The 23,235-nt window shown below is 43.8% G+C and overlaps 2 protein-coding genes and 1 long non-coding RNA gene across 9 annotated transcripts in view; 2 read left to right on the forward strand and 1 right to left on the reverse strand.

The window, feature by feature from the left end:
• The window catches only part of ATXN7 (ataxin 7), a 138,464-nt gene extending 134,320 nt beyond the window's left edge, over positions 1–4,144 (forward strand). For all 7 annotated transcript variants that reach the window (XM_081284979.1, XM_081284977.1, XM_081284976.1 and 4 more), the window contains one exon: positions 112–4,144. In XM_081284979.1, the coding sequence (XP_081141105.1) occupies positions 112–221 (110 nt within the window). In that variant the 3' untranslated portion in view covers positions 222–4,144. The remainder of the gene's footprint in view (positions 1–111) is intronic.
• Positions 4,145–4,872: 728 nt separating this feature from the next.
• LOC308644033 lies at positions 4,873–18,268 on the forward strand. The gene is made up of 6 exons (XR_014020885.1): positions 4,873–5,002; positions 5,875–5,960; positions 10,121–10,243; positions 12,131–12,209; positions 12,676–12,829; positions 18,133–18,268. It is a non-coding gene; the product is annotated as an uncharacterized lncRNA (long non-coding RNA).
• On the reverse strand, positions 12,853–22,868 carry PSMD6 (proteasome 26S subunit, non-ATPase 6). The gene is made up of 8 exons (XM_081284704.1): positions 22,636–22,868; positions 21,882–22,087; positions 19,044–19,189; positions 18,385–18,604; positions 18,180–18,288; positions 14,865–15,033; positions 13,174–13,251; positions 12,853–13,054 (listed from the first exon to the last, which is right to left on the reverse strand). The coding sequence occupies exons 1-8, from the start codon at positions 22,778–22,780 to the stop codon at positions 12,958–12,960; spliced, it is 1,170 nt and encodes a 389-aa protein (XP_081140830.1). The 5' UTR covers positions 22,781–22,868; the 3' UTR covers positions 12,853–12,957.
• Between the last annotated feature and the right edge of the window lie 367 nt (positions 22,869–23,235).

The following is a 23,235-nucleotide window of genomic DNA, read 5'->3' on the forward strand; positions in this document are numbered from 1 at the left end:
AGTGGAACACTAGTGACGCATGGCCTTTGGAATGTTCTTGTGTAGGATCAAGGGGGCACAGAGTCCAAACGCACACTCATCTCTCGTTTCCCCACCCCTCTGTTCTGAAAGCCAAAGGCACGACCCTGACGACTGAAAACAGCACAGGGAGGAACAATCCGGACACTTTTGAAGACAAGTTACACCTCCACGCAGCACTCTGGACTCCGCGATGCCTTTGAGTCTCTTCCCGACCTCCTGTGGGCCCAGGGGAGCCCGCCAGGCCCGAGTTTGACGAGGACTTCCCTGAAGCTGTGTCTGTAGCAGTGAGTACTCTTAAAGGACACTGGATCGAGTTCAGCCACCGGATTGCTTTTATCAGTGTTAAAGTGGTCTGGACTGCTTGCTACAAATCTGTGAGAAGTTTCTGTTTTGTTTTGTTTTGTTCTAACTTGCAGTATATCATGGAGCCACTCTTGGAGTAGATTGGCTGGGCAAAAGAATGTTTTGGCAAGAGCGTTACTGTAGACTTTCCTCCCTTTCCCTGCCAGTTCCTCTTCTCCGCCCCCCCCCCCCCCAGCACCGTCTTCTGTAGGTCACCCTCCAGCAGGTAGGCGCCTCCCCTGGGGCCCGGAGGCCTTCCAGGAGGGAAAGCTGTACCCCAGCAGTCTCTGCAGAAAGGAAGCTGGCTTTAGATTTCCACAGCAGTGTTCCAGGACTAGAGGGCAGATGTTGGCACAAGGCATCATGACACAGTGACCCAGCCTGTTGCAAGTCATTTAGGATAAGAAGCTATCCAAGGTTTTGGACTTTCAAAATGGTTTCAAGTCATTGATGCCCTGACGGCCAGCATAACCATATTGGAGGCTTACTTTTCATGGTACAAAAGCAATTCTGTGTGATTTAAAGAAAAGAAAAAGAAAATACAAACTAGTTTTGATAATGGAAAACCAAATTGAGGGTGGGGCTGGGAAAGGTAAAATGAAATTAGGGGGAGAAAAATCATCTTTTTCCAAGATTTCCAAAGAGATGCAGTTTTTTTATCTTTAAGTTTTCATGTTAAACAGTACTTCAGGTTGGGTTGATAGTCCTACCCAGTCTTTTTTTTAAGAATTGCCTTTTTAAAGTGATATCATTAGGATGTACTTCCGAGGGGTTGCCCCCCTTTATCTCTGTGGATACTGTCCTGGGACTAAGTGTAAGTTTCTGCATCCAGTGCTCCTGGCATCGTGTGTGTCCCCTCTCCCCTAGGACCACTAAAGATGTTTACTTGGATGCAAGTGGGGTGGGGTGGGGTGGGGAGCAGATCCTGAGGTGGGTGGAGGTCGACAGTGTGCACTCAGGCCCATGCAGGGTCCCCATGGGGCACGCCTTCTTCCTCGGGGTTACTGCTGTCGTCTTCCTGAGCTGTGGAGCCCTCTGAGGAGTTTCCTGTAGTATCCACCCAAAGCTTGATACAGTGGAGCAGCTTGGCTCGCGAGGGGAGTGAGCTGGGCCTTTATCTGGCGATGCCACACCACAGTCCTGAACTGAGGACCAGGCCTCCTGCCTCAGAGAACAGAGTGGCCAAACACAGGGTAACGTCTCCTCGGCCCTGATCGTCACCCTGATGGGGCCCAGGCAGAGCCAGTCAGTGCGTCCTTTTTTTCCCTCAAATTCTTGGGTGACAAACTTCAGTTTCAGGGAATTTCAAGTCAACAACAGGTAGAATGAATAAATACTTGGTTACCAGCCTAATAATGTGAATTGCTACAGAATTATTCTTATTATGTAAGAAAAACAAAGATTTTATGCAGATACTTTAGCTATAAATTGATGTAAAATATTGATTTTTTTTTAAGGAAGGGGAGAACAGTTCTTGTTCACTTATTATGCAATCAGTAAATGTTTTTAAAATGATACTATAGGAGAGCTAGTGAGAAGAAACGCACGGGCCAGTTTGGTGTAGTTGGGAGAAATCAGTATGCTTGTTCCATCCCAGCGAGGGAGGGAGAGAAGGAGAGAGGGCATCAGAAGGTATCTAGTCAGTTCCCTGGTGACAAGTGCAATGGGGTATGGGTAGAATTTATTTTCAGAGCCAAGGGGACTTGATGGTTATAAATTAAGTTGCTTTTAGCAATGGAATTTATAGACAGATCATGTTGTTCCGAAAGATGTGAATAGGATCCACGATAGCAAGTTGATTCAGAATATTGTAGATACTTAGATTAGTGAGTGTTGACAATTTGATTTCTTAGACTGAGATTTGAATTGAATTTCACTATGTCTCCCGGTAACACACACAGCATCGGGATTAGGAAATTAGCCATTTGGGATTCTGCCTGCCACAAACAGACCTATTCTAAACAGTGCTATTAAATTTTAGACTGTTCAAATATTTTATTTTCTCCAACAACTACTTTTTATTATGATAAACAATTAAGACCATTTAAAACACGGGAGTACAAGTATTTTTTTGAATTAAATTAACTCGCAAAAACCAAATTTGCAGTGGTTGGGATGTTTCTAGACAGACTTTGGTATCAATTTAAAACCAAGATAATTTTTATATTCTTTCCAATAGAATTTCATGACAACTTCTGCAGTTTTCTTAACCTTCAAAAAAAAAAAAAGTGCTGCAATGATGAACAAAGAATTATACAAAACCTACTTTTGTATCTTTATTTTGGGATTTCTTGTTCTATTATAAATATGGAAGTATCCCTATTTCAGAAGACATATTTTGTTAAAAATGAATTGTACATATTTAAATATGTATTTTTGCACAGGTCTTTTTTTCTGATATCCTGTTTTGGTACAATTGAGATCATCTAGTATTTATTTATTAATTAATAAAGTAAATACCTTTTTATAATTTGAAGTGGTTCACTGCCAAGCCAATAGTTCTAGAACCTGCCTCCTTTACAGTTTAAGGGATGCCTCTGTTCTGTGAAAGTCTTTGTCCCTTTAATGTCTCGGGAGTGGATTCATACAGATGAAGTGGGCATTGCTCTCCCTAGTTGCCTGATTTCCCAACAAGACTACACGTAACTAAGTGACACACTGCTTTTCTTTTGTTAGTGTTTTGTGTGCGTGAGTGTGTGAATGTGTGTGCGTGAGTGTGTGCGTGTGTGTGCCTGTGTGTGTAGACACTCTGAGCACATGTGTGTTATTAGTATGTGATGTGGTTTAAAACTAATGGAAAAAACTGAAAGTGCCTGAACCCTAGTTTTAAGCTTAGACAGATTCTCTTTAAAAAGACTTGAATGTTCAGTTGAACTTTGGAGTTTGCTTTTTCCACCTAAATATTGTTTCTAAAATTTTAGGGGAGGAGTCGAAAACCACCAATGCTGGTAATTTTATAAGGTATTTTAAAACTAAGACCTTTGGGGTCACAGTAATTCAACTGGTGATGGATTGCCCAGTGGCACCCAGGGTTACAGATCTTTGTCAGCCAGCAAACTTACATGACGTGTCCGTTTTGTTATTCATTCATGAAATACAGAGTTTAAAATAGAATATTTAAAATATTTTGTATTCCAAAAATATAATACAAAGAAGTACCTCTGATAACGTTGAAAAATGTATAATTTGAAAAATGTAACTTATAAAGGCAGCTGTCTTCCTGCAAGAGTTCTGTTGCCAAGGAATTTCTTAATGTCTCTCATTCTGTCCTGGGTGAGGGGGAAGTCGGGCTTTGAAAAATGATTGTTAAAAGTTTCATTGTTTAGCAGAAAATAATCATTTTTACATTTTGTGCAAAACATTTTACATTTTCAGATCATTTAAATGAGCACTACATATTGTCAAGTGTGAATGTAGGGCCTTGAAAGCGTTTTGCTATGTTTTTTTTTTTTTTTTTTTTTTTTGAGCTTGGTTATAAAAGCAATCTCCTGTGTTAAAATGTGTGAATAGTTTGATAATTTGTACACATAATCAAGAGCATCTCAGCTGGACTTTGTTGGCTGCTGTATAGAACATGAACAAATGTCAAGGGATAGAAAATTACTTTGGATATTTAAAAGAGAAGAAATATATAGTCTATTTGTTTTGTAACAAGTTTCTGTAAATAAAATAATTTATACTATTTATAAGAAAAAGTTGTGCTTTGCTTTATGAGAAATTAGTTTGTGGAACAAACATGTTACTAAACGGGCAATAAAATTAGGACTTCTCAATAAATGAGGTTGGCTGCATGAAATGTTTTACATGTTTCTGCCTCGTGATCCTGAACCCTTTCGGTCCAGTCTGGCTTCTCTTCCATGTTGGCATCCCACACCTCAGGGAGGGCCTGCGCTCGGCCTCCCTCCTAGGCCCAGGACTTGTGAGGCCGTAGGGTGTTTCCAGCCCCGGGCACAGAGCGTTGCCTTGGATAAGTCAGTTGCAGTGTAAACAGTAGGCACACCGCTTTCTGGCCCTGCAGGTTTCTGAGAGAAACAGGGCGGGGGGGGGGGGGGGGGGGATACTGGAAAAAACGAATTCTGTTTATACTTTAAATTTTATGACATGGAGTCACTTGGGGTTCGAGTGTTTTGAAATCCAGAGCTGGTCTGGTCTCTTCTCTGCTTTCACATACTTCCCTTATTGGCAAGATGAGCACACTTGAGCATTCAGAGAATAACATAATCTTTCTAAAATCTGGTCAGTTTGCCCATTGCAAATAAATCACTCTAATAAATTTTTAAAGCGTGTTGTTGCTTAAAGTAAGGGGGCAACTGCTTTATGTAATGGGAAAAAACATATGCAGACCTTACATGAAAGAATCAGGCTGGCTTCAAACCCCACGGCCCCATGGACTTCCCAGTTCCTCTAGATGAACCAGGGACTCAGTCCAACCTGAGGACGTCCCTGTGGATGCCTCCTTTCACTTTGGGTGTCAGATCTTCCAGGAGAAGATCCAACCTCTTAGTCTCTTACCATTTGTCCTTTCTTTCCCTTTCAGGTGACCTGTCCTGGATCCCAAAAGACCAGCTCGATTTTCCAAGGAAGTGGGGGCAGCATTTTGGGATGGTGGCATGTGGGACCTCACCCACAGAAAAACAGGGTAAGGTCCTTCTTGGCAGAGGAAGCAAACAGGACGAAGCGAGGAAGAAATGTGGTAGAATAATAACTCTGTAGGAAACTTGCTAGACAGCAGAGGTTGAGGGGATCGGAGAAGGTAGGGGCAGGCACATCTGTACTGGAGATGGGGGAAGACAGAGGTGAACAGAAATCTCTTCCCATATTTCTGATGTTTTCATTCTCTTGCCTCAAACATCAGTTTTTACTCCCCCTTTGAAGGCCTCATCACAAAGCTTTCCCATAAGCTGGGTGCAGTGGTGTACCTCTAGTCCTAGCTCCTCAAGAGGCTGAGGCAGGAGGACCACTTGAGCCCATGAGTTCAAGACAGCCTAGGCAAAATAAAAATAATCTGGGTGCAGTGGTGCACACCTATAATCCCAGCATCTCAGGAGGCTGAGGCAGGAGAATCGCAAGTTCTAGGCCAGCCTCAGCAAAAGCGAGGCCCTAAGCAACTCAGTGAGACCCTGTCTCTAAATAGAATACAAAATAGGGCTGGGGGATAGGGCTCTGTGGTCGGGTGCCCCTGAGTTTAATTCCCAGTACTCAAAAAACTAAGCTCCCCTTAAATCAAGCCTAATGGGTCCTCTTCGGTTCTCCTCTTCCTCCTCTTCAGCTGCCATTCTCCTAAGAAACTCTTGATCCTGTTTCTAATGGTAGTTAAACCTGCCTTCAACCTAGTAAGGCTGTAATTATTGGCACTTGCTATCCTCATTTTCCATGACCCAAGCTGGCACTATCAGAATCCCTCAGGAGGTACAGGGGAGGGTAAGACTGGCAGCCACAAGAGTCTTCAAGGGAAGGGAAGAATCAAGTGCTTATGATTTAATACTTTTTATTAAACTCTCCATCACACAGGGCCTCCAGCAAAACTGTGCAAGACAGGATGAACAAGTGAGAGCCTTGGAACAAAAACAGGTCACAGAGCTGTTGTAATAATCCAGGTGAGAGCTCCGGAGTTTACAGACTGGCTCTGGAAACCTTTTTAAAGGAGGAGCCAGCAGGCCTTGAGGTCTGGTTACGTTGAACATTAACAGGAAGAGTGAGTTTAAGGTTTCCACCTGGGCCAGACTGGTGGATGAGCTTCAAGTACAATGTGTGACATGGTCACAGAGAATAAGACAGACATTTGGCCTTAAGCTACCAGCAAGAAATTCAGGTTAATTTAGAAGCTATGTGGCTGTCTGGGGTGCTGGGTGCACTCTCTCCCTTCAGCAAAGAATTGAAGAACAGACACAGAGACGGCAAGCGAGAAGTGGGTGTATTGCAAAGATGACAGAGAGACAGGACTTCTCCTGACAGAGGGTCCCTCGAGCTGGGAGTCTGGTGGGGAGTTCTGGCCTGTTCCTTTTATGGTCTCTGGAATGTCCTCCTTCCCTTAGCTCCACCCCCGTCCATGCTCTTCTGTTATTGATTGGTACCTTCTCTGTCCACACTTCTATTTTGGTTTTTCTATTGGGTCCCCCACTTAGGAACACAGGTACGGAAGTGTCTGTCTGATTGGGTCCCCGCTTGAGTCCACGAGCACTTTGGTCCAGCAGGAGGCTGACCTCATCAGAAGACCCTCTCTGTGCTCCTCTGTTCTGGCCCCGCCCTGACCTCCTCACTCGCCATCTTACCCTGGCCGCCTCAGCCCTTCTGCAGCTCCCTCACCTGGTTGGCTGTGGAGTGTGGATGCAGCTCAGGAGGGAGGTCGAGCTGTAAGACGTAGATTTGTTTTTCACATATAGGTAGATGGTGAGTGAGGCCATAGAGGGGATGGTTTACCTGGAGAAGGTACTCATTACTCTATCTGGCTTATTGAAGTAATGCTTACCTCTGGTCCTTACTCTGCTAAATACTGTGCCTAGCATTTCACAGTCTCAGCCCTTCCAGGACAGGTGTTCTGACCCACCCACACTGAGGAGAAACTAAGGTGTCGGGCCTGAGGTCTCATGGCTGGTAGGCAGAAGAGCCAGGGAATGAATTCGGGACAGTCAGGACAGAGGTCTTTTTTTTTTTTTTTTTTTTTTTTTTTTGGTCACACTCCGAGAATCAAATGGAAGAAGTTGACCCTGACAGATGTACAGGCACATCACATTCCATTTCTAGATTTTCACAGTCTTCAAGCCCACCCTCCATCAAGCATGATGCTGCTGTGCTTCATCCTGGCTCATAGAGAAAAGACCCAGGATGAAACACAGCATCAACACCACAGAGCCAAGAGTCAGAGGGTAGACAGGGACTGGAGAGACCAAGATGGTTCAGAGAGACAGAGAAACGCAGGCCAGGTACAGTGGTGCACATCTGTAACCTCAGTGGCTTGAGAGGCTGAGCCAGAAGGATTGCAAGTTGAAGGACAGCCTCAGCAACTTAGATCCTATCTCAAAATGAAAACTAAAAAAGGGCTGGGGGTGTAGCTCAGTGGAAAAGCACCCCGGGTTCAATCCCCAATACCAAAAGAAAAGAAAAAAGGAAACATAAGTTTAGAAAGTTGACACCACTAAAATCATCAACCCACTTAGGTAACGTGTTTGGGGCTTTTCTGCTGCTTTCTCCAGGACCCTGAGAATGGTGGGTGTTGGTTGGATGGGAGAAGTTAGGAGCTTGGGCAGGAGAATGGAGGGTAGAGAGAAGGAGGCAGGGACCCAGGGGTGGACAGAGGGAGGGAGGGACCCGAGGGTGGAGAGAAAGAGGAAGGGACCGGCCGCTGGGTCTTGGGGGAAGGGAACTGGAGGCCCCCTGCGGAACCTCGGCAGGCCCTCTCAAGACCCTGGTTCCGGCTCGTTAAGTTGTAGGGTGGTTCTTCCATGGAACCCATGGTTAAACAAGCTCAGGGGTTTGTTCAGCGTGAGTCTGCATTCACGTCAATATGGCCAGCAACTAAGGGCTGACGCGCAGGGTGGGAGCCAGGGACCCGTATCAAGGTGGCTTAGTTCTTTGGGGAGTAGGCCAGGAGACGGGAATAGCTAGGAGAATCTAGAAGAATCCCAGGCTTCATTTCCAAAATCACATCTGGACACAGGTGCCCGTGGTCCCTAAGGGAAACCATGGGAGTGGTTAGAAGCGGCCTGAAGGAGGACCTGCAATTAGGGTTCAGAAGAGTGGCCCAGGCTGTGGTCTGGGTTGTCCACTTCAAAGTCCTTGGGCTGTGAGGAAGGCTGAGCCTGCCCTGGAGCCTGGAGTGAACTGGGGCAGCGAGTCAGAGGTGTGTGCTAGAGGACAGTGTAAGCAGGTCCAAAGAGAAGGTGTTACAGTGGCCATGGACCAGCAAGCAGTGGGTTTCACCCTGACCCCGTATTTCTGAGGCATGTGTGAAAGCCCAGCTTCTGATCCAGAGGGGACCGGGAGAAGCAGAGTCCTCAGAAATCACCCGTAGTTTGTCAGCACAGCTCTGTGGTAAGGTCTGACAAGGAGGGCAGTGCGGTTGTCAGGGCACCACCTACTGGCAGTTGGGCTAAATGTCACTTCCCCCAGGGAAGCCCAGGAGGGGAAGGCCTATGGAGCCTCTGCTGTAATAAAGGTCAGTCATTCACTAGCAAATTGGTCATTTTTCTTTTCTTTTTGGTAGTTGCTGGACTTTTACTTTTATGCAGTGCTAAGGACACTCTGCCACTGAGCCATAGCCCTCATTTTATTGCTTAAACCCAATCTTCACAGGGACAGTTATGTCATTCATTACAAGAGATTTCTCAGTGACTGACAGAGGGTCACCCTCTTCCTTGACCATGTTCCTCAGGGCTACAATGGCTTGGACTAAACCACTACAAATTCTCATAGCACGCGTGTCTTCGGGAACACAGCAACGCGCGCCTGTGGTCTTATGGCTTGGAAAGGAAAACCAGTGGCTGTTGAAGCTCTCCAGTTTCCAGGCAGGGACTGACTCACTCCCCCATCACCGTTTGTCAGGGTGGGAGCTTACTAACAGCTGTGAGTGTGTGCAGCATTGGGAAGTCGAGGAAGGGGGACGGGGCAGAGAAGTAGGAGCTGTTCATCATCATCATCTTCAAAAAAAAAAGTTCATAGCACCAACAATAAATTTGGAATAGGAAACTCTATCAGTTGATTTGTTAATGACCAGTAAGCTTCTATTATCAATTTAATGTTCAGTCAGGTTGCTGAGAACTAAATGTTTTCATTCATTATCCTAAGTGATTGCAGGTGCTCAGGGATCAAATTGTAGACACCCGTTTAGCCATTTGGGTCAGGTATAAATTCGTGCAGATGCTGAACAAAGTTCATTTTTGGACTGTATATTCCTAAAAGTTTCTGTTAATGTGTTAAAATTTAATCTAAAGGGGCCAGGGTTGTGGTTCAGTGGTAGAGTGCTCGCCTGGCACTTATGAGGCACTGGGTTCAATCCTCAACACCACAGAAAAATAAAGTTATTGTGTCCACCTATAACTTAACAGCTTTAGTTTAATTTTTTTAATATGTATTTTTTATTTCTGATATAGATGGCCATCTGGACTGGTAGACTTGGTGGATAATAACATTATATTGAGAGAAACTAGCATTATTGCCTTAAAAAATAATCACACAGTTCATCCCCCTGATTGGATTTCATAATGACTACACCCAGGGTTGATAGAAGTGGTGAGATCAAGCTTCCAACTTCAAAAGAAAATACTCACCAGTATTAAAAAGGAACTAAGTACGATTGTGCTAGCTCTGTGTCACTCAGCAGATTAAACTATCATTTGATGGTAATCTCATTTCCATATGATGAGGTGCCCTTTTTGTCTAAAACCAGAAAATTAGGGCTTTGATAAAACAAACTACAAAACTTGAAGCTACCAGAGGTGAGATGCAGGTTAAGAATTCTTTGGCTAGAGTCTCCTAGCCAGCAGATGCTGGGGCTGCCGACCTTCACCTTCAAGTGCACAGTATGAGCAGCAGGGCAGGGTGGCAAGCTCCAGTGCCACCAGGGGCCAGGCAGGGGTCCCGTCCGTGGCTCCCAGGCAGGTCGAGGGGCCTGTTGGAGAGCATGCTCCCATCACACTCAGCTGCAGGGAGTACAGGTCCACAGTGAGCCTCATCTACCCATTTTTCCAGAGAAACTGGAAATAGTTTTTTAACTCACTTAGATGGTAGCCATAAACGTTTGGTGTTTTTTGTTTTGCAGTTCTGTGGCATCAGGAAGCTGCGCCTCTGCCTCCAGGTTTTTGGGAAAAGCACAGCCGTGGACCTGACATTGTCTGGACAGGCAACACTGTTTAAATGAACTGGCTGAAGGCAGGAAAGCAAGGTTGGAAGTCCCCATGCTGTGTCATCTCCCCTTCTGAGCAAACCCAAGTTGGTTAACAACATCAATTTGGTTGAACTTTCTGTACCCAAGTCTGTCGCACTAGCGTAGATGACCCTATTCAGTCATCTACTAATGTCCCAGCGGCTTTATCTTTTACTTTATATTGTCTGAGGTCACCTAAGCAAGCCTCGATTGAGCCTCATCGGGGCCCATTTGACAGACACAGGTGAAGCACCTTCCTGCTTAGCGCCGTGTGGGCTGGGCCTAGAGAGAGGCAGTTTCTCACAATCTCACAGCCTCACTTGTTTGTTTGGGGCTGGGGATGTGGCTCAAGTGGTAATGTGCTCTCCTGGCATGCACGGGGGCACTGGGTTCAATCTCAGCACCACATAAAAATAAAGATGTGTCCACCGAAAACAAAATATCAAAAAAAAAAAAAAAATTCTCTCTCTAAAAAAAAAAAAAAAAAATGAGAGCTGTTTGGTCCCAATTTTATTTTCACCTCCAAATCAGTATTCTGAGGTATAGCGGGGTGCCACTGAGACCTGTAATGGAGAGAGAAACTCCTGAACGGTGGGTGACAAGGGCTGCAATTCTGCACTAAAACCTCGATGCACACAGAGAATATTCTTCAGAACGTTAGCAGCGGTCATCTCTGTAGGGGACCATTTCAAAGCAGTTCCACTTTGCTTAAATTTCTTTTGAAACGAGCATATATTACTTTTCATGACGGAAACACTCCCTCCCTCAGCGGCACTATCTGCTTCCTTGGTCCCCAGGCTCGGAGTTCTCAGTGTCCGTCCCCCATGGGGAGGAAGTACAACTTTGTCCCTTTCCGCATTTCCCTCCTGTTTTTTAGGCAGATGGGCTAAAATGGTAAAAGGAAAAAGAAAACCAAGCACATTTTAGGCAAGGAAGGAGGAGAACAGACGTTCTGGCCACTTTCCTCTAAGGCTACAGGGACTCTCAGCAGAAAAGCCACAGTTCTGTATGATCATATCAGGCTGTGTTGTTTCACTAGAGGGAGTTGAGGGAAAGACTATTTTTAAAAAACTGGCAATTTGATCTTATTTTCCCTCTAGCATGAACTGTAAGGAGTCAGTTGGCTAAAAAGTAGAATTCTGCTCATTTTATTTATTTGCAATACTGGGGAGTGAACGGTAGGCAAGTGCTCTACCACTGTGCTACATCCTGGGCGCTTTTTGAGACATGATTTTACTAAAAATTACTGAGGCTGGCCTCAAACTTGTGATCCTCCTGCCTCAGCCTTCTGAGTAGCTAGGATCACACACACGCAGCTCATAACTGTTCTAACTTTAAAGGGAGACAAGGAGCACAGTAAGTTCTCAATGACAATTTGCTGGATTTAACAGACTGCACTTGATGAATTGCAGGATCTTGTATGGACACTTACGTTCAGTTTGTTCACAAAATTAAGGTTTTATGGATCATTTTGAAACCTATAGGCAGGTATTCTTAAATGCTTTAGGCATCCAACTGAAAGCTTCCTGTCCACCTCCACACACAGCCCCACCATCTCTCCTGTGATAATCTGATGGCAACCACTGTCTCAACCTGTAAGATAATGCTTCTGATATTTTGCCATTACGAATCTTGTCGTGGTAGGTTTTTATTTTATCATTTGGTTTTACAGAAGAGTTTTTGTTGATTATGAGAATGTTGGAGTTAATAAGATCACATTTTCTCTAATGTTAGTGTATCATTCCCATCAACCAAAAAAGCATGCTCCAAAGCAACAACAAAACCTCTTTCTCTTCCCTGTGAGATGCCAAAACTCACGGCCAAGAGTCACCTTTAACCTAAGCAAACAGCCTCCGATCTCCCTGATTTGTTTTCTCACCTGCCCTCCTGCCATTTTACTTTCAGCAATTGGGCCACTGCCACCATCCACCCCCATCCCACCCAGTGTCGCCTCCAGCTGATTGCTACAGTGACAGTTTGAAAGGTAAGTAAGGTCATTTATCTGATTTCTCTGCTTAAAACCTCCAGTGACTTGCTGTCGGTTTCCCAAGGTACCCACATGCTCTCTCCCTAGTTTTCACTGAAATGTCACCTTACAGAGGCCTTCTATGACACCCTGTTTAAAATGTCCTCTTCATACTGTATCCCACTGCATCCCCATCTACATAGCTCTTAACCCACCTGACTTGGAGCTCACATTTGGAAGACAGAGAAGGAGCTGTTCTGATTCCCCCCACTGCTGTCACTGTTTTGGGGGAGATTCATTTTGCTAATATACGCACAAGATTCCTTAGAATCTATGCTCTGTAAGGTATGTTCTAGAATCTAGGTTGCCAGCTTGCTAATGAGGTAACTTCTTGTCTTACATGGTTACTTGTTTGTGAGGGAAAGCATACATGAAAACATGTATGTTCCATTATACTAAGAGGGTAACAGTGTTTTCTCTCCAGAATCAGGAGGTCCTTACCGTACTGATGAGTCCTGGGTCCTATGCCTCTGACTGTGACCATCATACCTTGAACAGCACTCATTCGAATGACAAAACACTTTTCATTAATGAATAATTCAAGTGACATTATCATTATAGGACTACCATCCTTAAAGGCAAGTATGTTTAAGAAAAAAAGTGAAACAACAATGTAGTATTTATTTTATAAGGTGAACTGGGCACATAGTGAAATAAGCTATAAAAATTCCAATTACTCAGAAGAAAATCCTTTGTTCAAATGACTTTACATATTAATTACTCTGGAAAGTTTCTGAACTCTGTTTAGTAGGAGATCTCCTTTCTTGATAGTTTCTTGGTACTGCCAGTTCTTGCTATCAGGTCTATAAATAAATACAGGAAGAAAGTGAATTATTTACCAGCCACATTTCTCCATGACAATCACTGACCTACATTTCTAAGCCATTTGCAAATACCCCTTATTCTATGCACAAAACAGTACCTGTTGGTCTCCACTATTTCATTCACTTTATCAATTTTGCAGTGTAGTCTCCCAGCGGCAATAAATCTGGACAGTTCCCTAATTGAAAGAAAGGAAAACCAGCATTAGCCTTAGAAAGAATAGTACTTGCAGAATACTTTGAAACTCATATTCAGTGTTCTTTCAAGTAACCCTTAGTCTTCCTTCTAGCCTGAGCTATTATTGCATATGCTGTACTTTTGAGATGTCCCTGGTATACTGTTGGATTTTTCATCTACACAGACAACCCTAGAAGTTTACAGTAATGGGACACAGGTGTCCAACAGTGAAGCCATTCATACCAAGTCTTTAAAGGACCTGGAGAAGAAATGATTCAACTATTACATTGTTTCAGACAAAGCCCATGATCTGCAACAGCCTGTACTGAGATAGTCCCTTCCCGGAGGAAATGTACCAGCTGCCTCGAATTCACTGGTCATCAAAACTGTGGCTTCCGTGCATCTCCTCCTCCACCTGAGCCTCCCACTGCCACCACTAGTGAAGTTTAAGGAACTGACCAAGGCCACACAGCTGTTCAGTTGCAGAGCTGGAAGAAGCAGCCACTCCTTCCCCCAACTCAGAAAACCCATTTATGGGGTCCAGCCCAGTAAACAGTCTTCTGGGCCACGATTACCGAATTTGGAATTCAATATGCAACAAAACCAAGGACACCAGCATTTAAAAACAAGATTGCTATCACTGCTTTCTTTCTTCCAAAGGAAGAAAATGAGGGAAAGACAACAGGGCTTTGGATTAGGTCTAGCTGTGCACTGCATCTCAAAACAAATACTGATCTATTAGTGTCTGAAACTTGCTCTGACATGGTTAAAAAATAACAGCAAATAAAATGATAAAATTCATTGTAGAATTAAAGAATGACAGATTACAAAGAAAATGGTCTTATTTAAATGAAACACACCCTCATTTTGTCATTGTGAACCACTGAAAACTGTATATGACTTAAGGACCTGTATCGGAAGCCATGATAGCACATGGCCGTCACATACACTCAGAGCAAGGAAGTCCTGCCATAGCCTCCCAGCTGGAAAACAAGGACGACCCCACACACAAACACCCGCTGCCTAACTCACTGACCTCAGTGCCACACTCGACCACCATTCCCCAATGATGCTGAGTCCCCCTGGCTTTTTCTGTTCCTGTGATATCCAAGCTTGTCCCCTTCTCTGCATCTAGAACTCCATGGGGCTAACTGTCAATCATATCTCAAAGCAAACCCTCCCCTCTCAGGCCTGCCACATGTAGATACAGTCCCAAGGGCACTAGAACACTTTCTCATCTCTATCAATACCAAGCACACACCGAGGTCTATTTGAATCACTGTCTTATTCAAATACTAAAAGTCTAAGTTCAACCATTAGTTTGGCCAGTAGAACCAAAAGTAAATACAGAAACCTAAGGTAAAACATTAGCTGCGCGTGGCTGTCAGAGGAACAAAGGATCCCGGCAACTTTAGTGACCACTTCTCTGCACCTCGCTCTTCCCGTGTATCAATAAGAGGGGAAGACTGAGGAAGGAAGAGATGACAGATGTGTTTTGATATTTAGAATCAAACTCTTGATGTGTATTTTTTCCCCTCAAAACATAATACCCATAGGCAATGTAGAAATTCACATTAGAAGGCAATTGTAAAACTAACACGGTGCTAAACTTACTGATCAATGAATTCCACTCCGACACCAAATGCTTCTGCCATGTAGCCCAGGGTTAAGGACCTGTAGGATTCCAGCAGCTGGCTGTAGGCGTGAATTCTCATTTCTCTTACATAGTATCGATAATGAGGAGCAAAAAGCCAATCCTTTTTCATTTCCTGTTCCACAACCGCTGCAATGAATAAGATAAGTTATCTGATTCCACCTTCCATCTTAAGGGATTAAAATCTAAAACAACTCTTGAGTCCAAGAGACAGATTTAGTCAAGTAGAGAATTTCTCTCTGCCCTTCCACACCACCTCAACAGTAGCCGTGACCAAGTTGAGGCCAGCTCCAGGCACATCAGTCATGTGGCACTTGGCTATCTGACATCACCTATTAAAAAAAACCCAGTTTCTAAAGGAATGTGTCCACAGACTGACAAAGTAACTATAAGGAACTTCTTATACCCTTAAGAAAAATTTGTGACATAAAAAAAGACCAGAAAGCAGTATAAATTGGACATTTTAAAAGTAACAAAGCAGAAGCCGTAAAGGGAAAGACTGATGAACCCTACTGTCAGAAATGTAAATGGTCCTAACGCCCTATAAAGGTTTAATGAAAAGTGATTTATAAGAACTTGAAAGAGCTCTTAAAACTCAGCTTTAAAAACCAAAAAAGCAGGGGCTGGAGCTGTGGCTCAGTGGTAGAGCACTTGCCTGGCAGGTGTGAGGCCCTGGGTTCGATCCCCAGCACCACATATAAATAAGTAAATTAAGGTCCATTGACAACTTAAAAAAAAAAAAAAGCAGTAAATCATACACATGATGTTAATGAGCAGTCCATACAAATACAACTTATTTTTTTGAATATTTACAGATGATATAGCAGGAAAGCAAAGTTTGCAAGTGTAGAAATAGAGGAACGCAATAGTCTCAGAAGACAGTGTGATGAAGCTCTCCATGAACAGGGTAGACAGGAAGATGGCTCTGCTAAGCTGGCTACAGACAGCAAAGAACAGAGCAATGCAAATAAGGGAAGATCCCAGGGCAGGATAAGCACAGCTCGACCCAGGAACAGAAAGGACAAACTTCAGAATACAAGCATCTGCTACAGATATCGAAGTGACCCAGAGAAAAGAAGGACGCTTGTGCCTTGAACAAGGTGGATGACTGGCAAGGATGGGGAGGTGGGAGACATCTCCACAGCTCCCAAGCCACCAATCTCATCACACCAGCATGAAACCCTCTTCAATCACTGCTCTCACTAATGTAGCATTTACATCAAGCCCTCAGTAAATGTGCCAGCATCATGCTGGTGTCGGGGACAGGAAGAGAAAAAAATATGAGGTCTGCTCCAAAAAATTCTAGTCAAAAGAGACAATCTAAGAAAGCATGATGAAACGGTGTACTAGGCTAACTACTACATAACTACTTATGTACGTGGCAATGAGCAAATGAAAACATGCTCAGCATAACCAGTCTTCAGAGAACTGCAAAGTAAAATCACACCCACTAGGATGTCCATGATCAAAGAGAGACACAGGTACTGAATTCCCACAGTACCCACAAGTTCTGGTGGGAATGTCAAGTGGTACAACTCCTTTGGAAAATAATTTGGTATTTCCTTTAAAAATTAGATCACCATATGACCTGGCAATTCCAGACTCCCAGGTATATATACCTAAGAAAGAAAAACATAGCCACAAAAAACTTGTACACAAATGCTCACTAGCATTATTTATAGTAGCCAAAAAGTGTAAACAGTGTAGATGTCTGCTGACTAATGAATGGATAAAATGTGGCATATTTATACAACAAACTATCACTTGACCATAAAAGAAAATGAAGGAATCCATGCTACAACATGGATGAACTGAGTGTATTAAGCTAAGCCAAAGTCTTCGGGCACAAGACACTTATCCTGATTCCACTTACGTGAAAGGTCCAGAATAGACATTTATAAACACAAAGTAGACAGAGGTGGCTACGGGGGAGAACTGACTGCTAATGAGTTCAGGCTTCCTAATGGGAATCTGTTAATGGCTGCACCACCCTGTCTGCATAGGACACCTTAAAATGGTCAATTTTATGATATGGGAACTGTATCTCTTAATTTGTAATTCCAGGAACAAGAGAAGTAATGAGTTTGTTCTGACTGAGGAAAAGCTCTAGAGAGCCCCAAACACAAAAAAGAGCAACTCTGCATTACAACCATGTGTACATATGAATGAAGAAAGGGTGAGGCCAAGGGGGCAGTGACTCATGCAAGATGGCCCTGTGCCTGCGTTACATGAGATCAGCCCCTCGAACACAAAGTGCTCCATAACAATCATTTGAAGTCCCCCCCTTCCCATTTTTCATGTGATACATTTAGACAAGCACTTTCTGAAGTCTGCAACATAAACAAGAGACTACATCAATGCTAAATTTTGCTGTTTTAGCAAAATCATTTGCAAGCTAATTCTTCTGTCATTAGAAACCAAATGGCCAGGGAGAAAAGGGGACTGGAGGAAAAAGCAAATTTGTGTGGGCGGGATATCTGCAGAATAGCTTTGAAGAAACAGATATTTCCCACAAATTATGTTTTCAGCCCACAACCTCTGAAAATGACATGCAGATCAGCACAAAGCCTTAATTACTGCAAAAAAAAAAAAAAAAACCTATCAGTGAAATCCAGGCTCAGCTGACCTCAACCCAAAGACACTCCATATTCCCTCAACTCTTTCCTCATCAGAATCAACCCTTACAATCCTTTATTCACCCTTAACTTATTACACCCCCCCCCCCACTTAGCCTCTAAGGGCGTGGTAAACTTCCTTGTCAAAGGGCCAGAGAAGGTAAGTATTTTTAGGTTTGCAAGCCACACAGTTCTCCATCAGATACTCTTCTGCTGAGTTCTGGCAGTACCACCGAGACACACACACACACACACACACACACACGCCCTTTTCATTTTCATTTTGAGACATGGTCTCCCTTAAGTTGCCCAGCTGATTTCAAACTTGCAATCCCCCTGCCTCAGCCTCTGAATAGATAGGATTACAGGTGTGTGCCACCTGTAATACATGGACCTCTTTTTCTACTCTTTTAAACAACACTTTAAAAATATAAAAATCATTGTTACCTCCTGGCCTACAAATGTAGTCCTAAAAATGGACTACAGCTTGCTAACTAACCTTCCTCTCAACAAAACTGGCAGAAAATGAGCCATATCGATCAAAAACTTGCAGTTATCTACACACTACATCTTCCAGGTATGTGAAAAATCATCTTTGGTTATTTGTACATAGGATCAGAAGATAAAGACAGATCATCAAAATGGCCACTCTCTCCTTACCTAATGATTGGAAGAAAACAGAGTAACGACATTCATAAAGAGAAAAGAGGTACTGCCGAACTGCTGGAAGACTGTGCAACACTTCAAGGATCTCTGCTCCTTTAATGACCTGGGTATTAAAAAAATAAAGCTTATGCTTTAATGACTTCGTGTACTTAGAGAAGTATGGAGTGGTCCTTTACAGTAGTACAGGGTCAGTCATCACCTTCTCCCTGAGGTCTGGTCTCTCTAAGGCAATCATGCTGACGTAGACAGTGTAAGTCACAAACGTCTTGTAATCCATGAGCTCATAGGAGGTAAACGTTGAGACGGTGTCGAGAAAGAGCTCAGCTGCCTGTTTAAAATCTCTAATGGCCACACAGTAGAGACCCTGGTAAACCTTCAGGCGGTTCCTTCTGTCCCAGTCTCCTCCTTCTTCTATTAAACTATTAAATAAAAACAGTTGAGGTCATAACCTGAAAACAGACAATGCCACTTTTTAAAAATAAATTTGTTGTAGTTACTAGGAATTTAACTCAGGGGAACTCTTACCACTGAGTCACTGACCACCCCACCCCACTTTTTTTTTGAGACAGGCCTCACTAAGTTGCTGAGGATGGCCTTGAACCTGCGATCCTTCTGCCTCTGCCTTGCTGGGATTACAGGCTTGAGCCACCACATCTGGCTACTTTTTTAATTTTTCAAAGAGAACACAGCTTAACTTGAACAAAAGGGCGTATTTTGAAGAAAGTATTTTATTCAGTAAGCACAGTTATTTGACCAAATTTAAGAGTTGTAAACAAAATAAGCAAGTTTCTCCTATCAACTTCTCATTAACAGCATCATAATTTAGAGGAAATTTCACCCCATTACTTTTAAAAGTACCTTTTGGCCTTTTCTGTGTTTCGGGTGATAAGATCATTATCCATATAAAACAGACCAATCCGAAGGAGATAGAATACAATGTCCAGGCGGTGACCCAGGGCCACAGTTTTGTCGTATGTTTTACGAAAGGCAGTCAGAGCTCCCTCCTGTCCAGAAAACCAAGACAACAGGTGAGAAAAGTTTACAAGTTGCCAAAGCTACCAGCTGTCTGGGAGTTCTTCAGAAGAGCTGGGGCAACAGGTCAAAAACAAGACGGTCACGCTGATCACTGCTGAAGCTGTACAGTGACTAGATGGGTTTATTATACTGTTCTTTCCACTTGTATAAAGTATAAGAGATACTTAGCATATACTAACATTCTAGAAAATATAAGACATTAGTAACTTATAATTATAGTATCCCTTGTCTCATGTATGCAATGTTTGCTTTAAAAATTATAATACACTACTTGAAAATAACTTTACTATAAATTAACAATTTTCATCACTTTGAAAGCAATGGGGGTGCTGGGGTTGTGGCTCAAGTGCTAGCGCTAGAGTGAGGCCCTGGGTTCCATCCTCAGCACCACATAAAAATAAATAAAATAAAGGCATCATGTCCAACTACAACTAAAAAAAGTTTTAAAAAGGCAATGGGAATATTATCTTATGCCACTGATTATTAGCATACAACTATGTACACATACAATCCTATCTCAAAGCACTGTCGAATAAAATGATTCCATTGTTTTGAAGAATATGAATAAAAATTTGTTTATACTTGGTATTTTTCAAAACATGTCTAGCTGGTTTGTATGAAATTCATTCCTTCATAATTTCCATGGACTTACAAGAGAGGCTGTCAAGACAGCAGTGGGTGCACCTCACCTCAACTCCTGACATGTAAACACCACCCCCCCACGAAAAGGAACCGGGGTCCTAGGAGAAACGGACCATTCTAGGTATGTAGAGGAAAGATAACAGGTGAGCTTGTGAAATGTTCCTGTGTCAAAACATAAGGAAAGGCAGCTGGGGACATGGCTCAAGAGTACAGTGCTTGCCTGGGGTCCTGGGTTTGATCCCCAGCACCACAAAAAAAGCCCACCAATGAAGTCATGTCAAAGGACAAAGAAGCTGTCTTGAAGGGACCTCCACCAACAAATCATAAAAAATAAAGATTACAACCAGTGGCCAACACAACAATAAAAACCCTCCATGTCTATACTTAATAAAAACAGTGTATAGGAGGGGGAAAAAAGAATGTTCTTTTTGGAAGAATGCTACTTAGTAAACATAAGAGGAACATAATATTAGAACATAACCAATTCATAACTCCTTGATTTTGACTCAAGCATGCCCTTGTTGAAGTCAAAGGTCTGAATCAAAAGTTTCTCACTCAGAAGTGATATAGGCAGCAGCTAACCAAAACTCTTTAAAACAAAACCATACACACACATAACCTAAAGGCAGAACTACTATTTTTAAACTTTCACTATATATTCCAAATTTTTACCATGACCAAGTCTTTCAATTAAGTAATAGCTTCACATTTTGTGCCAAGTACTGGTCTAAGTTCTTTGCCTCTATCTTTAGCCAGCAATAAGTAGAAACTGTCATTATCCCTATTTTACAGATGAGAAACTAAGGGTTCAGTAAATCAAAATTAATTCAGCTGAAAATAAAACTCAGATGATCTGATCCAAGAGAGCACACCATTTCATTCTTTATATTGACCCATCATCCTATATCCATATACTTAAGTCTACTACTTAAAATTAAGGACATTCAGAGCACATCCTCTTACCCACTATCACACAACTACTAACTTTTTTTTAAAAAAATCCAGTTCTGGTGAGTGTTATGCAGAATTGGCCACACAGGGCAAAATAAAAAATCGCTCACCATCCCAGCAATTTCATTTCACAGACTGATCAATACCTCAGAGAAACACTAGCTTATAAAAATATACCAAGAGACAAATACAAGCATGTTTTCTACAGCAGCAGTTTGTTAAAACAAAAACAGCTGAAACAACATATAAGTCCACGAACCCCGGAATAGACAAACTATGGCATATTCTACAGTTGAACATTAGGCAGCAGTTCACCAGAATGAGTGAGATAGGTATCTGTTAACATGGGAAGTCCTCTCAGATATACCAGGTGAAAAGAATAAACAGGACATGGGCTGTAGCTCAGCCAAGCATGCATGAGTCACTGGGTTCAATCCTCAGCACAACATAAAACAAACAAATAAATAAAAAGGCATTGTGTCCATCTACAACTATAAAATATTAAAAAGAGAGAATCAACAGGATTACCTGAGTACACTATGATTCCATATAGGTTTTTTAAAAAATCAAATACTACCTATTTTCTACAGGACAAGTGCATGCACATAAATGCACAATAAAAGAACTAAAAGGTCATCTCTGTGGATGTAAGGAGTAAACGGTCAAACCAGAACTTCAACACTTCCTGTGCCTTAGTGTCTTAGGAGAAGAGCAGTGCAGTGTTTTCATAATGTACCACAATAAATACTTCCCAACCAAGTGAGAAAAATGCACTATTGAGAATGACCCCAATTTCGTAAAAGCAGTGAATACAAATCTCCATGTGCACTTGTCTCTAATGACAGGGAGACGGGAGTGGAAGAACACACCGGCATTTATCCAGAGTCAATGATAGGGACTTGCAAGACTATTGATTACTTATTCATCTTTGCACTGGCTCACTAGTTCAGGAACACGACTGCCTCTGGATTTTTAAAGTTAATTTTTACAATGAGATGATATTAGTACAGAATATTCCCCAACTTTACATCATACTCACACAGGAGTGGGGACATCACCGCCACTCACCTTATCGCCTATCCGACAGAGATACTCGGCTTTTGCCATCATGGCATCTCGAATCTCACTCTCCCCCAGGTTCTTCTCTGCATCTTCCAGCTCCTCATCCAAACGTTTCAACTCCTCCTCATTGGCCTTCTTCATTTTATTGAGCAGGTCCATGTCCATCTGCCAGTCGAGGGATTTGCACAAGGCTTCGTAGTAAGGAGCCATGTCTGAAAGCCAAAAAGAGGGACGCACGGGTGAGGTCACTTGTAAAGTCGGTGTCTGCCGCCTCTTTTCACGCAACTGTCATCCACCAGTCTCCTCCGCACTCCGGGGAAGGGAAGGGACAGGGCGTGGCAAACGACATGGCCACAGGTAGACTTCTGCAGGTGGGGGGCCGCCCGAGGGCCAGTCCTGACACTGGCCAAACCCTGCTCGGTCTAAAGGGAGGGTGACCCTCTGCTCTAGACGGCTTCGGTTGCAAAGGAGGGAACTCCAGTCTCCAAGCAAGTGAAGGCGTCAGGCGCGGCCGTCCAAGCACGTCCTCCATGCTAGGAAGGGAGGCCGCCGGCCCCTGGGCCTTTGCTCTCTGCCTAGCACCGAGCTCTCCCCCAGCTGCCCTGAGAGAGAAAGGACCCCAAAGCCATCGCCTCCAGAAAGAAGGCCCTGCCCCCCAAAAAAGCCAGGCCGAGCGGCGGGGACCCGGTAGCAGGACGCCCGGGTCCGCGCCCGTCGGGGAAAGGCCCAGGCCGCTGACTCGGCGCTCGCGGGGCCTCACTGTTGTCGCGGACCGCGGCCATCAGCTCCTCGCGCACCGCCGCGTCCCCGCGGTGCTCCGGCAGGCTGAGCAGGAAGCGCAGCTGCGCAATGCGCAGGTCGGGGTTCTTGGGCAGACCCTCCTCCTCCAGGTTCTCCAGCGGCATCGCGGCGGCCGGGGGTACAGCGGACAGAAACAAACCCGGCTCCGACTCGCGGCGACTGCGGCAGCGGAAGCGGGAGGAGTCGGACAAAACTCCCAGCCACCTCCGGCCCGGCTTCCGGTCCCTTCTCTGCCGCCGCCGCCAACAGCGTCACCTACCGGACACCGCCGGGAACGCCTCGCCCGGCCTGAGCACGCCCCCGGGTGGTGACTAGTGATTTTTCCTCGCTCAAGGCCTGGCCGGGAGTGGGTGGAGCCCAACTTCCAGGTCGTGAAGCTCTTCCTCCCTCCCCTTTTATCTCTTTGTGTGGAAAATTTTGAATATTTAGTAATAAATAGTGACAATGAAAATAACCAGCAAAATCTGTCAAGTCCTTACTCATCATTTTCATTCTTCTAAGGCTGTGACATTAGCCATGTGTGGGCATGTGATCCACTAGGTCATGCAATAGCTTTGTA

Source organism: Spermophilus citellus, assembly GCF_964194105.1.
Source record: "Spermophilus citellus genome assembly, chromosome: 3".
NCBI classification, from domain to species: domain Eukaryota; kingdom Metazoa; phylum Chordata; class Mammalia; order Rodentia; family Sciuridae; genus Spermophilus; species Spermophilus citellus.

Coding starts and splice junctions, on each gene's coding strand:
- PSMD6 (XM_081284704.1), bottom strand. CDS start 22,780: ATGCCGCTGGAGAACCTGGAGGAGGAGGGTCTGCCCAAGAACCCCGAC. Junction 22,088..22,635: donor GGCCGCGGTCCGCGACAACA/GTGAGGCCCCGC, acceptor TTTGGCTTTCAG/ACATGGCTCCTTACTACGAA. Junction 13,055..13,173: donor GAAATAGTGGAGACCAACAG/GTACTGTTTTGT, acceptor ATTTATTTATAG/ACCTGATAGCAAGAACTGGC.